This window comes from Mercurialis annua, linkage group LG3, assembly GCF_937616625.2.
Source record: "Mercurialis annua linkage group LG3, ddMerAnnu1.2, whole genome shotgun sequence".
NCBI lineage: Eukaryota > Viridiplantae > Streptophyta > Magnoliopsida > Malpighiales > Euphorbiaceae > Mercurialis > Mercurialis annua.
Window position 1 is genome coordinate 64,085,329 of NC_065572.1, and position 13,442 is coordinate 64,098,770.

The 13,442-nt window shown below is 35.7% G+C and overlaps 2 protein-coding genes across 2 annotated transcripts; one reads left to right on the forward strand and one right to left on the reverse strand.

The window, feature by feature from the left end:
- The first annotated feature begins 332 nt into the window (after positions 1-332).
- On the forward strand, positions 333-3,193 carry LOC126672049 (amino acid transporter AVT6A-like). The gene is made up of 5 exons (XM_050365941.2): positions 333-834; positions 1,315-1,467; positions 1,566-1,769; positions 2,011-2,476; positions 2,732-3,193. The coding sequence occupies exons 1-5, from the start codon at positions 444-446 to the stop codon at positions 2,838-2,840; spliced, it is 1,323 nt and encodes a 440-aa protein (XP_050221898.1). The 5' UTR covers positions 333-443; the 3' UTR covers positions 2,841-3,193.
- LOC126672048 (DNA-directed RNA polymerase 1, mitochondrial-like) lies at positions 3,059-11,080 on the reverse strand. Its single transcript, XM_050365940.2, has 19 exons — positions 10,121-11,080; positions 9,036-9,272; positions 8,817-8,950; positions 8,669-8,735; positions 8,475-8,533; positions 8,094-8,211; positions 7,873-7,986; positions 7,577-7,708; positions 7,069-7,485; positions 6,804-6,854; positions 6,400-6,470; positions 5,947-6,031; positions 5,603-5,755; positions 5,445-5,519; positions 4,856-4,945; positions 4,685-4,732; positions 4,366-4,480; positions 4,180-4,283; positions 3,059-3,882 (listed from the first exon to the last, which is right to left on the reverse strand). Exons 1-19 carry the CDS (start codon positions 10,916-10,918, stop codon positions 3,772-3,774), a joined length of 2,979 nt encoding a protein of 992 aa, XP_050221897.1. The 5' UTR covers positions 10,919-11,080; the 3' UTR covers positions 3,059-3,771.
- Positions 11,081-13,442: the final 2,362 nt, after the last annotated feature.

The following is a 13,442-nucleotide window of genomic DNA, read 5'->3' on the forward strand; positions in this document are numbered from 1 at the left end:
TTGTGAATTATAACAAACATAAGGGCCCTTAGAGTAATTTGCTCTAAAATTCATTTTCATCCTCGTGAATAATATCATTTGTTATACTACTACAAAGTTAAAATACTAATTTCAAACAAATAAACTACAAAAGCAGATTTAGAAAAGTAGAGACACTAATGATATTGATTTTCTTTTTTCTTAAGATCATAACCAACCTATACAATCTAGTCCATGCAATTGAAGAAGTTTGTTCAAGTTTGACCAAACGCAACTTGCACATGTAATACAATAATCCCACACGCAATCTACAGAGCAAATAAACAAAAACTATATAAGTTAAATGCACGACACATACTCTGATCACGACACCAACTTTATATAAACATATTTGGCATCAATACTAATCCAAAATTCTTACCAAAAATCATCATCAAACCAGCAAACTTCAAGAACCAAGAATCATGAACATTTTAGACGAGAAAACAAGCCAAACTCACGATCAAGAATCTCCATTACTACCTAAAACAAGAGAAAATGTTCAAGAAATTAACGGAGCTTCATTTCTTGGTGCAGTGTTCAATCTTTCGACAACTATTATTGGTGCTGGTGTCATGGCATTGCCTGCTATTATGAAGGTGCTGGGGCTTGGACTTGGAATTGGTATGATCGTGTTGGTTGCGGTTCTTACGGAGTTTTCTTTGGAGATTTTGTTGAGGTTCAGTAAGGCTGCAAAAGAAGAGTCCTATGGTGGAGTTATGGGGGATGCTTTTGGAGTTAGTGGCAGGAGAGTTCTTCAGGGGTTTGTTATGCTTAATATTCTTGGTGTTCTCATTGTCTACACCATTATAATTGGTATGTTTATATATTTACACTCACTTTTTATTTTCTTCCATTGTTTGGGTAGATCAGTATTGTGAAAACTACTCAATACCAATTATCAAGTTCGGGCTTGACTCGACTCTAAAACTCCACTTGAATTCAATGGAGTTTTATTTTAGAAGTTCGAGCTTGAATTTGGTAGAATAATTTGAAAATGGGAAATAATAAATTAATCAAGATTAATCTCGTAACTTTGTCTAGCCAAGTGTCTTGATATACAAACTTGACTAGGCAGTTGGCTCGAGTAGCTCAAACTCAAGTTTGACTCGATTAACATTGAGTTTGAGTATTTTTTTAGTCTATCCCGAATAACTCGAGAATTGAGTTCAACTCGATTAACATCAAGTCAATTTCATGTATTTTTTTGAGTCAATACTATTACTAATAACTCGATAATTAGCTACTTTTCAAATTTTTTAATAACTATATCTTTCATTTTAATAATATCACAAGGTGATGTACTGTCTGGTACATCTGCAAGCGGAGCTCATCATAGCGGTGTATTTGAAGGATGGTTTGGAAGTCATTGGTGGACTGGCCGTACATTTGTTCTTCTATTTGTAACTCTTTCTGTTTTTGCTCCATTGGCATGCTTCAAACGGATGGGTCAGTTTTAAACAATGTTTTGTATTATATGAAATATTATGAATTGCTCAAAATTAGTTTCTAAGTTGTTGACGACTGATACTTGGTAATGCTTGCAGATTCACTGAGATTCACATCTGCTTTAGCATTTGCTCTCGCGGTGTTTTTTCTCGTTATTACTGGTGGAATCACTCTGTACAAATTAGTTGATGGAGGTGTTTGTATGCCAAGAATACTTCCCAATATTACTGATATCACATCATTCTGGAATCTCTTCACCGTTTTTCCGATTCTAGTGACAGCATTTATCTGTCATGTCAACAGTAAGTGCAGCTGATTACTATTTTTGTATAGTAGATCATAATGGCAAGTAGATTTGTATTGAGTTACTGCTCGAGGTGACCTCGAGCTAGAGAATGACTGCTTGTGCCTTGCTCCGCAAGCCACGACTTCAGCAAGCTTGCTCGAGTTGTAAGCGATCACTTGGGACCATTCTTTGCTTTTCTCCGCGTTTTCCGCTTCCTCAGGCCTTGGAAATAATTTGCAGCATTTTACTTTTTGCAGTTCATACAATTGAAAATGAGCTGAAAGACTCGTCTCTGATACAGCCAGTGGTCCGGACATCAGTAGCTCTCTGTTCTACTGTCTACATATTGACAAGCTTGTTTGGTATATTGCTATTTGGAGATTCAACATTAGATAATGTATTGACTAATTTTGACACAAACCTTGGAGTCCCTTACAACAATGTGCTGAATGATGTTATTCGCATCAGCTATGCTCTTCATCTCATTCTAGTTTTCCCTGTCGTCTTCCATCCATTACGCCTAAATTTGGATGGTCTTCTTTTTCCGTCGGCCAGACCATTGAGTTCAGACAATCGCAGGTTTACATTGATCAGTATAGCTCTCATTTCTGTCATTTTCTTGGGTGCAACTTTCATACCTAGCATTTGGGTTGCTTTTCAATTCACTGGAGCAACTTCTTCAAATGCCATTGGGTTCATCTTCCCGGCTGCCGTTGTCCTCAGGTAAGTGAATAGTTCAGTCATGATCTATATTTGCACTGAAACTTATCGGGCCCTACATTTCAAACTTGTATTTCCATTTCAAAAAATGCTTCTAGAACTCCACAATTTTGATCTATAGCCTAGTAGAAAATATCACTTCCCCATTTTCCCGTATCAGCTTTTATGTTTCCGTGCAACTGTATATCATGATTGGTTGACAAAGAGATCTTTATTACTTGTTTATTTTGTAGTTAAGTTTTCTGGATTTTATTTCAGGGACCGTCATTTGGTAGCGTCAAAGAAGGATAAGATAGTGTCAGGATTCATGATTTTTCTTGCTCTGTTCTCAAGTTTTGTGGCAATTTACAGTATACAGATGCATTAATCAGAAAGAACGCATAGGTGAAAGAGGCAATGGTTTTTTCATCATTTTGCGGAAAAATTAACATTCATTGGTTTAGTTCATACCTTCAAGATTCGGCTTTAAATTGTTGAGTTCCAGAAAACCTGGAGAGTGGAACTTGGTATACAGCCTAAAAGTGCAGAGAAAGACAGTAAAGCATTAAAATGCTGAAACAAACTAGACGTTCATTCACAACAAGCTTGAAAAAAATGGTGCCTATATAATTTATTTATTTCTATAAATTAGACAACTTGCTTCGAATTAGAGCAAGAAAAGATACAAGTGACTGTAAAAGAAAAATACTAATCAATATTATTAAAAGAATTGTCTATCAATCTCTATGACAATATTGTCATTATCGTCGTCACTATTTTCAAATCTATAAAAACCTGTAGCAGTCAGCATCATGAGAAGTACGGTATGCCTGTAAAAGCTTCTTAGTTCCATTCGAATCACATCTTCAATAAAATAATGCCTTATTGCTGCTGAAGCTTTGATGCACTTTTGCACAAAGGCAATTCAGAACAACTCGATTAGGAAGGTAGTAACTCGAGCTGCTCATCGAGGCCATACTGCATGTGGCACGACCTTTATTCCTCTTATTTCCTGAACGAATCCGAAGAATAATTAAATCTTTGAAGTAGAGAACCAGGATTCTAAGGGGCATCTCCTGGTGCTGATTATATCCATTCCCTTTTTGTTTCAATTATGTACAGAAGAACTTGTTGGACTCGGACACCCATTGGGTGCCCCCTTGAGTCTTTACTCCCAGCTGTTTCTCCCTTAATTAGTTGCTGATACTTGTCACCTTCACGAATGCATGCTCCGGGATTGGACATAACTGCCATCGCTTTCTGATTGCATGCCACGTGATGATAATATTGCAGGAAACAAGATTAGGCTTTGGCTCAGATTAGTTGAAGAAATAGGGAGAATCCAGAACATCTTTGAGATCAAAATCTCCTCGATCCGGTAAGGGAGGAAACTTCAACTTTGGGAATGACTTTTGAAAGCTTTCTAACAACTGCAAGTACAAAAACATTAGGTAAGTATTGAAACCCAGCAAGTAAAACAACAACTTTGAACAGAAATGGCATTTCATTTCAGTAACAATTTTTTTAAAATAGGACAAATCAGTATCCTGTAAAACAAAGCAAATAGAGGTAAACATAGGGATTCAGGAATCCTAACACTAGGATTGAATATTGAGGAACAAGTTGCAACCTTTTCCCCAGTCAAATAAACACATGCAAAACGTCCTGGAGCAACAAACCCTAAAGAACATAAAAATAAAAATATTGTATACAGAGAGATACTCTACATCTTCTAGTATGGCTGCCTCGTAGAGTTCAACAAATTTTTCTCGAAGAATCTCATTCATTTTGTCAACATCACTTGCATGCGTCCAATATGAATCATGGACTCCTGCAGTTGGACATTAGGATAAAATAGTAAGATGACAGGTATGTTTTGCAGTGCCCGAGTCAGAGAAGGTACTAGAGCAAACCTGCAAAGTTTAGACCTGCATGTTTGCAGGCAACGGCAGTCATCATCATATGAGAACCATCAAGGGAGTGAACAAAGTTTGGAGGAAATGCTGTTCTTTGCCTCTTAACCATTACCTGCAACACTCGCAGCATAATATTCATCAGAAATTAGGAGAAAGCAACTTATTCCCTGTTTACACCAAACTTCCTTTCTTCAAGATATGCTTACAAATAAAATGCAATGATTCAGTAATCTAAATTAATAATCTGAGCTACAGTTTCACGCAAATCATGGCAATAAGAAATGGTAGAAATGCAGAGAATGTTCATGGCAACCACCTTGTCCGTTTCCTTTTGCAGTGCCAACATCTGAAGAGATGTCTTAATCTGCAGATAATTCAGCAAAAAATCTCAGGAATATAGTTATGTAACCATCGTCTCATATAAAAATAATTCAGGGGTTATAACTATCAGACAAATTTAAAAATTCTATAAATTTTGTTTACTTACCAGATGCCTTCCCAACTGTTTATAAGGCTGTACAACAGGAAGTCCAAGAGGAGTGGTCCATCGCACAGTTTGATTCTCTGAAGCTATTACCTGTTTATTTCCAATTGTTGTCAACCGCACCAAAAAAAAGTTACTGAATGTACAGCTGAATAATTCTCACAATATGTAGAGGGAAACAAACTAAAAAGGGTTAGTTTTTACAATGATCGAAATTACATTTATTACTGATTTTACCTGCTAAAGATGCATATAACATACAGGAAGCAAAATAAAAGTTCAACAATCTTTCTTTCTCCACTTGTCATTTGAAAATTGAAATTACAAAAGAGCAGGAGCTACGGCTAATCTAATCCAGAATCCAGTCCATCAATTATTTAATAAAAATGATCCCCTGATCCCCATGTAACAATGGACACTTTGTTGCGCTGCAGTAACTAATGAAAGGAGTTTCAGGCTGGAAATCAATAGCGCAGAATATGTTGCACCTTATTAACTAAAGCCACTTCCTTTTGTGCTACACAAATGTCTGACCATACTCCATTCATGCGTATTGCTAAGAAAATGAAGCAGAATATTAAATGAAACACACCTTTGCACATTCACCGAGCCAGGCCATGATACTTCTTGCACCTTCAAACATCTCTTCTAAAGCCATCAAGGTGGTCTGTCCATGCAGTAGATAATTAATACAATCTTTCATTAAAGGCCTACTCAGATACACACTCCACAGAAGCTTAATTTACTTACTTTGGCAGCATAGCAAGATGCAGCATATAAAGCTGGATCATCTGCAATGGTACCACGTTCTTTTAGCCTCCTTTTTATTTGATCACGAGCACCAATATAAGTAACGCCATAAACTGATGTCATCACTGTCTGCTTCACCAATTTCCTGTCTACCTAAAATTTCCAGGTTGTGAAGAAAAGCCCGTGTGAATATTTAGAAGTTACTTGCAAGTACGACCTAACTTGCTTCGTTGTCATGGCTAAATCATCAAAAATGGAAGAGCTATTCCTAATACTAGTGTTAAATCAATATTAATTGAATAACCCAAAGAACTATGTATCATATCTTTGAGCAAAAGAAAGACCTGATCGATTAGAAGCTTAGCGTGCAATGCAGATGGACTAGTTTCGGGATCCTTTTCTGCATCTTCCCTCATTATATCAAGAACCCTACATCAAAAGATTGATTATTTTTAGATGGTTAAGAAAAAAGAACCTTCGAACATTTATAAGGCTATTCAACAAAAATAATAGAAACTTTTCCCACAAACATTGCAGAAATTGCACAAGAATATTAAAAAGATGAATTCAGACAGAAGAAGGTGGCACTTCTAGTTCTACTCGCACTTAAAAAACAGATACTAATGGTCCAATGTGCAAGAAAAAAATCATTTAGCATCCCATTCTTGTAAACAATTTCACTAAAGCATGTTTATCAGCACATAGTACTATTATATTACCTCCACAAACCATATCTGTACTAGACGAAGACGTTGAAATAGAGACAGAGAGAAAGAGGGACAAGGAACAGAAAGTACCTGGTAGCTATTCCTGAATATACATCTGCAGGTTTCTCTCCCCTAACAAGATTAACTGCAGCAGCTCCCAACTGATAAATGAATAAATTAAAGTGAAGCAATTTTGTGAACAAATATTAAAACGATAATATGCAGCATGCAATAGAAGTAGTCATAATGTAAAGAAATCCCCTCCAAACCAAAGTGGTCAAAGCAGACAAAAAAAAAACAATAATCCTAAAGCATATATACTCATTTCAAAATCCTGGATTATGATCCGAGAAGCATAGCGTGCCACAATTAGAGAAATAAACACAAATAAGTCGATTTCAAATAAAAAATTTACAGGTTCAGGATAAGCTTCAACCTAAACATAGCAACCTTAAATTTACTGCACCTTCATGGAAAATAGAAAGTTTTATTACCTTGTCCCTTCCAAGGGCAGCATAGTGTTGCAAGCCATTACAGGAACCATCCTTGAAGAAAAAACAATAGAAGATGAGTATAACTTGCTCAATGTGAGACTACATTTAAAATACTAGTTATATCTGGTAGCCTCAAAACAAAAAAATTATAAAGTAATGACAAGCCATTAAAGCTGTTCCATGATAAATTGTTACATAACTGATCATCTGAATACGTAGACTTCATAAATATTAACTTGAAATTGACCAAACTGAGAAACCATACCTGGTGGATGGGCATATGTGAAATAGTAGTCTCCGGAGAGGAGCTTCTAAATGCTTCTGCAATATTAATACATGTTGCCAAGCATTGAAAAGGATCCTCTGCACCCAACCACCAGCGGCTTCCTTCTAAAGGCCGATCTGCAGAATCAAAAATATCATCCAGATGATTCTCAGCAAATGCTACCCTGCCCTCATAGGATAGCTTATCTACACCACCACCAAATACATTTGCCAAATGTATCTTCAGCCAGCGGAAGCCAGACTCCCCGAGAGGGCGCCCTTCTGAAAACTCCAGAATGCCACGACATAGGTCAGAGCCAAGATGATTTAAATGTGGATGCATGGGGTAAGCACGACCACGAAAATCAAGGTTATGAGGGTAGTAGAAGCCATCTTCATCCTTCATCTTCCTAGCAACCTGCTCCAAGAAATTAGAAGTCATAAGCCATCCAGTTTGACAATAGCAAACAATTTCACTGAGCACATCCTGCCAACAAATAACTTCTTACAGCAAGTTTAAGTTCTATATCACACCGCTGGGAATGTCTCTCGCTATTCTCTTTTTTCACATTTTTCATTTTCCACTTCCATTTTCGAATTTCGGCTTCATCCTCTGTTTCTGGTTCTTCGGGTAAAGGTTCCTATTGTAAAACAGAAAGGGTAAATAAATAGAGCATCAGTGACTGAAACTGAATAAGGGCCTCTTGATTAGACGAGTGACAACGGAGAAAAAGATATTCATTCAAAAAATAGCATCTTTGCGAGACCAACAAAGAAAAAATTTTGCTTAAAATATACAACTCACATCCTCACGGTCAATCAAGCCAGCAAGACGGCCTCCATTTGCCCATATCCTGTCAATTACTGCAAGTACCTTCTTATTTATCCTCCATTTTGTATTTCCTAGCGTATCCAGGGCCTGATCCGCAAAAAGCAACCAAAGCAGCATATGAACGGTCATCCTGCAATACATATAAATTTCTGGGAGCAGAAACAAACAAAAGAAATAGAAATTTGGAATCAGACCTCAAAAACAGGTTCTAATTGTTTCTTTGGAGTCCTTCGAACTGTTTCACGTAGTTGTTTTGCTCCATGGGTTCGCATAACATAGGACGGCAAAAAAAAATATGCACCTTGATCATACCTAAATAATTGGCAAATTCGCAAATCAGAAGATCAGTTTCTAAAAACTGTAACAAAATAAGATTTGAGCAGCACGGAGAGAAACTGTGATGCAGAAAGTACAACTACAATATAAAATTTACAACAAGGATAACTGAATACATATTGTGACAATTCTATCACTAGTTAGAACCAAGTTACTGAAGTAAGATTCTTTTCAACCAGAAAGTTCATAGAAAGACAAGACATGCAACAAACCAAGAGATAAATGCTTAAATATATTACCCTGTCCAGTTCAAAGGAGGCACCAGCATTGGCATATAAGGGATGACCATGTGCCTGGCCTATACAAGCAAAGAGAAACGACTGTCATCCTTCTTATACCACAAAGATAGATGCCACATTATTAAAATAATATACATACCAAGCCTGCAATAATGCAATATGATATATGACAAAGCTAGTAATATTTTACTTACCGATTTTTCAAGGCCTTTACGAACTAGTGGGTCACATTCGATAACACCATATCTACGGCTGGTTTTCCTAAGCAAGACACATAAATTAGAACACAGGGCACATGTTTATATGGAAGTTGTTATGAGAAACATAGAATAAACTTCTCACTGTGTATCTTTCATGACATTTTTTAGGGTGTGCATAAATGCAGGACGAATATCAGGTAAACCATCTCCCAGTTGACTGACTGGAGATTGTATATAGGCTGTTTCAAGTAACAATTGAATCAAACGGCAGCCAACCTGGGACGCATAAAAATAGAATCAAATAAAAATAAATAAATAGACAAAAAGCAACTTCGAAATGTACAACTACAGATATCACAACCTTAACATGTGCTTCCTGACCCCAAGGCTTAGAATTATCGTGGGCCTTAACCAAACCCCTTACTTGATGAACCTTTTGCTTTTTCATGAGTTCAGTGACTCTTTTCCTCAGTTTCTCCTGTTCCTTAGGAAGTAATGCTTCTCCATTGGAGCCAGTATCTGGTTCACCTTCAGGTTCCTCATTTTTTATGTTCTTCTTCTTCTTCTTTGTCTTCTCCAAGAAATCGTGTATCCTAGCCTGATTCAGAGGGCACAATTGTCTATAATAGAAGTTACATAAATATTGTGCATTATTATATGGTCATGTGAATACATTCTACTTTAAAATCCAGCAATGTGCACTTTTAGGCAAAGACCAAATTTGAAGTGCAAGCTCATTAAAGGCATTATTCATCCAAACAAGAAACAAAAAGGAATGCTAGAGTACTAACATTGCACTCCAAGTTTGGTGTATCAACATGCTTCCTAAACTACACTAAACCATTTTCAATATGTATGAATATTTTGTGCAAAAAACACTGCATTGTAAACAGATAAAGGTATTGGACGAAAATTAAGACATACATTATCTTGGGCTTGAGAATCTTGCTAAGAATTCAAAGCATACAAGTTTTCTCACCTGATTCATCTATCCACATGTTACAACTTACAACTAACCCTATTTTTGGAAAAGAAAAAAGCAAAAGAGAGAGAAATCCGTTATACAAGAAAAGCTTGATAAATATGAATAATAAAATCATCTCAAGATATCTTTTACGATACCATGAAAGTAATTTTTAAGGAATTTTTACTTGAGCCAATTTTGTCTGTATAATCAATAATGAGACAAGGCCCTTACAAATGCAATGGGCGTCATTGCATAAGTGATCATCCACTATATTGTCCAAAGAAGACTATAAAAAAATATCATATCGTAGTATATTAATATAAGGATCGCAATTGTCCCAAATATGCTATATCTTTAAAATATATTCTAAGCTAAAGATTGATGTTAAAGTACCTCAATTCTATTTCAAAATAGTCTAACAAACTAACTCAAATATTTAAAACAAAAAACACAATAGTTGAAATGCCAAGACAACTCACCTCGTTCTCAATCGCCTCACCAACAGCGCAAGCAGCCTGAACAACCCGAACACTTCCATTCCCACCATTGGTTGTCATCAACAATCCCATCATCTTATGCATAGTAATAACAGCCATCATATCCGCCGGCAAACCATCAAAATACGGCCCATGAGACATCTTACAATTCTTCTCCCTACTCAACTCCTGCTCTTTAACAATCGCATCTTTCAAAGGCTCAAACCACCCCAAAAACAAAGACTTCACATAAGGCAAATTCGGAGCCAACTTCTGCTCACACATGTCAGCTAACAACTCTTGATACTCTTTAGCTGCATCTTCCCACGCCTTCGTCTCCAGCTTAATTTGCCGCCTTTTAAGAATGGCGTATTTGCCAACGCCCATACCCGCTATCATCTTCTTCGGCTGTTGTCGTTGCTGTTGCCTTTTTGTACTAAAATGCACCTCCATTTGCTTATTAATTTCCTCAATCTTTTCTTGCAATTCATCAACTCCTGATAAATCTGAATCATCCGTCGAAACCGCAACTTGCGCAGCTGCAGTTGCGAATTCCTTGTAATCAAAACTAGAAAACCCTATAGGGTTTGTTAAAAAAGCTGAACTGGGTCTGATAAAGCTACCATTTTGAGATGAAAATAAGCTAATTCCGCGACGGCCCGGATATGAATGAGGTGTTTGAGCATCTGGGTGTCTGATTTTTTGGAGAAATTTGATTTCTTGATTGAGAATGGCAGAATCTGAAGATAAATTGTTGAGGTTCTTTGATAAAGCAGCTCTCTTGGCTAAGTGTCTCCACATTTTTTTTGATTGTGAAGTGAAGTGAACAGAATTATGAGGAACAAATATGTAGGAATTGAAATGGGAACATTGAATGAAGAGAATTTGGTGCAAAATTGAAAGAGGGCAATGGGGGAAATAGCCGCCTTAAAACCCTGCTTAAAACCTACAAGAAGAACCAAGTTACTCTCTCTCCTACTTTGTATCCATGGGTGTAGATCCAACCCGTTTTGACCCGGTTTTTCATCCAAGGTTGGAGCCATTTCGGGATCCGTTTTATATTGTAAACCAAACCAATATATACATATATATTTTTGTTAAAAACGTTAATGCATATATATAATTTTATTATTGGTCAATAATGTTAACTTTCTATAATGTTAGAATATTATATTAATAAAACATAAAAAAAAATATAAGATAGAACTTTATGAAATACTTGTTAATTGCTAGTCATTATTATAATTTATCATATGAAATATATAGGGTTTTTGACATATTTGTATCTCATAGACACAAAAATTCCGGTTTTGTGCCTCCCACCTCCAGCCCGCTATCTGAGATAGCGGGCTGCACACCAGTCCGCCATATGAGATGGCGGGCTGGTGCTAATTTGGGTGATTAAACCTAATCACCCAAATTAGCACCAGCCCGCTATCTCATATAGCGGGCTGGTCCCTCCCCAATGACTGGGGAGAGAGTAATTTACTCTATCCCCAATCATTGGGGCAGATTATATTTTTTTTTTAAAAACCTATTATATATAATAAATTGTAGTTCCTGGATGCACACAATTGACTGTCACGTTGGCTTCTATTTGCTGCATTAATTTAAAATTCAATACAATCAAATCATGAACACAAAAATAGATATAAAAAAAACAACAAATTTCACTTTTTTCTTAGCAGCATGAAATTAATAAAATAGTAGTACAACTAAATCATGATTTAATATATTATTATACCTTTAGTTTTTAATATGTAAAAACTAACTAAATTATCTCCAAATTAGTAGGAATACCTATCTTTTAGTTTGATTGAATTACGAAATTAAAATACAATATTTGGTCAATATAATATTATTTAAATTTCAATCTTATTATTTTTAAAGATATTATTAATAAAATTAAGTTAATGATTTAATTATGGTTATTATAAAACCAAAAAAAGAATAAATTCAGTATGGCTTTTACAAAAATTCTTAACTAATTTAATATGAATTATAAAAAAAAATTGATATAATTATAATATTTTTACTAATATGTTCATTGACGAATTACGTTACGAGCCACGAGCATAGCACGTAATGCAAAACTAGTAATGTATAAATTGGACGTTCACGTTTGATTCGGTTTTAAATTTGGACTTTGATAAAAAAATATGGAGATACTTAACGTTATAATTTTTTTTTATATTGGACCCTTCGAACCTAAAGTGTCATATATCCATTAGTTTGAATGGTCACCTACAATATTTGTTTAGAATTTTTTAAAAAATTAATGCTCGAAAGCGTCCGAAACTAGCCCGAAAATAGCTAGCTTGAACTACGATTTATTATATATAATAGGTTTTTAAAAAAAAATATAATCTGCCCCAATGATTGGGGAGAGAGTAAATTACTCTCTCCCCAATCATTGGAGAGGGACCAGCCCGCTATATGAGATAGCGGGCTGGTGCTAATTTGGGTGATTAGGTTAATCACCCAAATTAGCACCAGCCCGCCATCTCATATGGCGGGCTGGTGTGCAGCCCGCTATCTCAGATAGCGGGCTGGAGGTGGGAGGCACAAAACCGGAATTTATGTGTCGATGAGACACAAATATGTGAAAAACCCAAATATATACATTTTTATGATGAATAAATTATTTTAAATTTTTTATTTTATATGATAAATAAATTAATTTTTTTTTAGAGGTAGGAATTAATTACGTTAGAATTTAATGGTTAGTTGTTAGATGTTTCTTTTTAAATGGTCTTAAATAAGTGGCTCTATTGAAACTCAAAACTAAGACTTCGAAATTGACTAGAGAATTTAAACCAAATTTGTTAGTTTTTGTTAGGTGTTTTACAATTTTTAACAAGAATCCGGCAGTGTGTGTGTTATGGGCGTGGTAGGAAGCGAATTTCAATTTTTGCATAAATTTGACTTCGTAATAAGAAATTGGAGCTTGATTAATTTTATAACAAGTACTCCAAATTATGCTAAGTAAACAAGAATGAAGATGATGAATTCAATCCGTAAATGTGTTTGCAAGATTGAAGAAAATGAAAAATACAAATGTGTGCAAGTGTTTTTACCTTTGGGCGTGTGTTTTGGATGTTTAATCGAGATTGCAAATGAAAAAGTGTTCTTCTATTTGTAAAGAAAATGGTAACCATTGAAACTTTTTCCAACTCCTTTTGCTTGCTTCAAAACCTCTTGATTAAGCTTTATGCCTCTTAAAACTTACTTCCCACGTTGCATGATTGGGTTTCGTCCAAAAGCCGTTTTCCACATGCATGGCTCCATATGTCACACCCAAAACTTTCCATGCACGGTTGTGGAA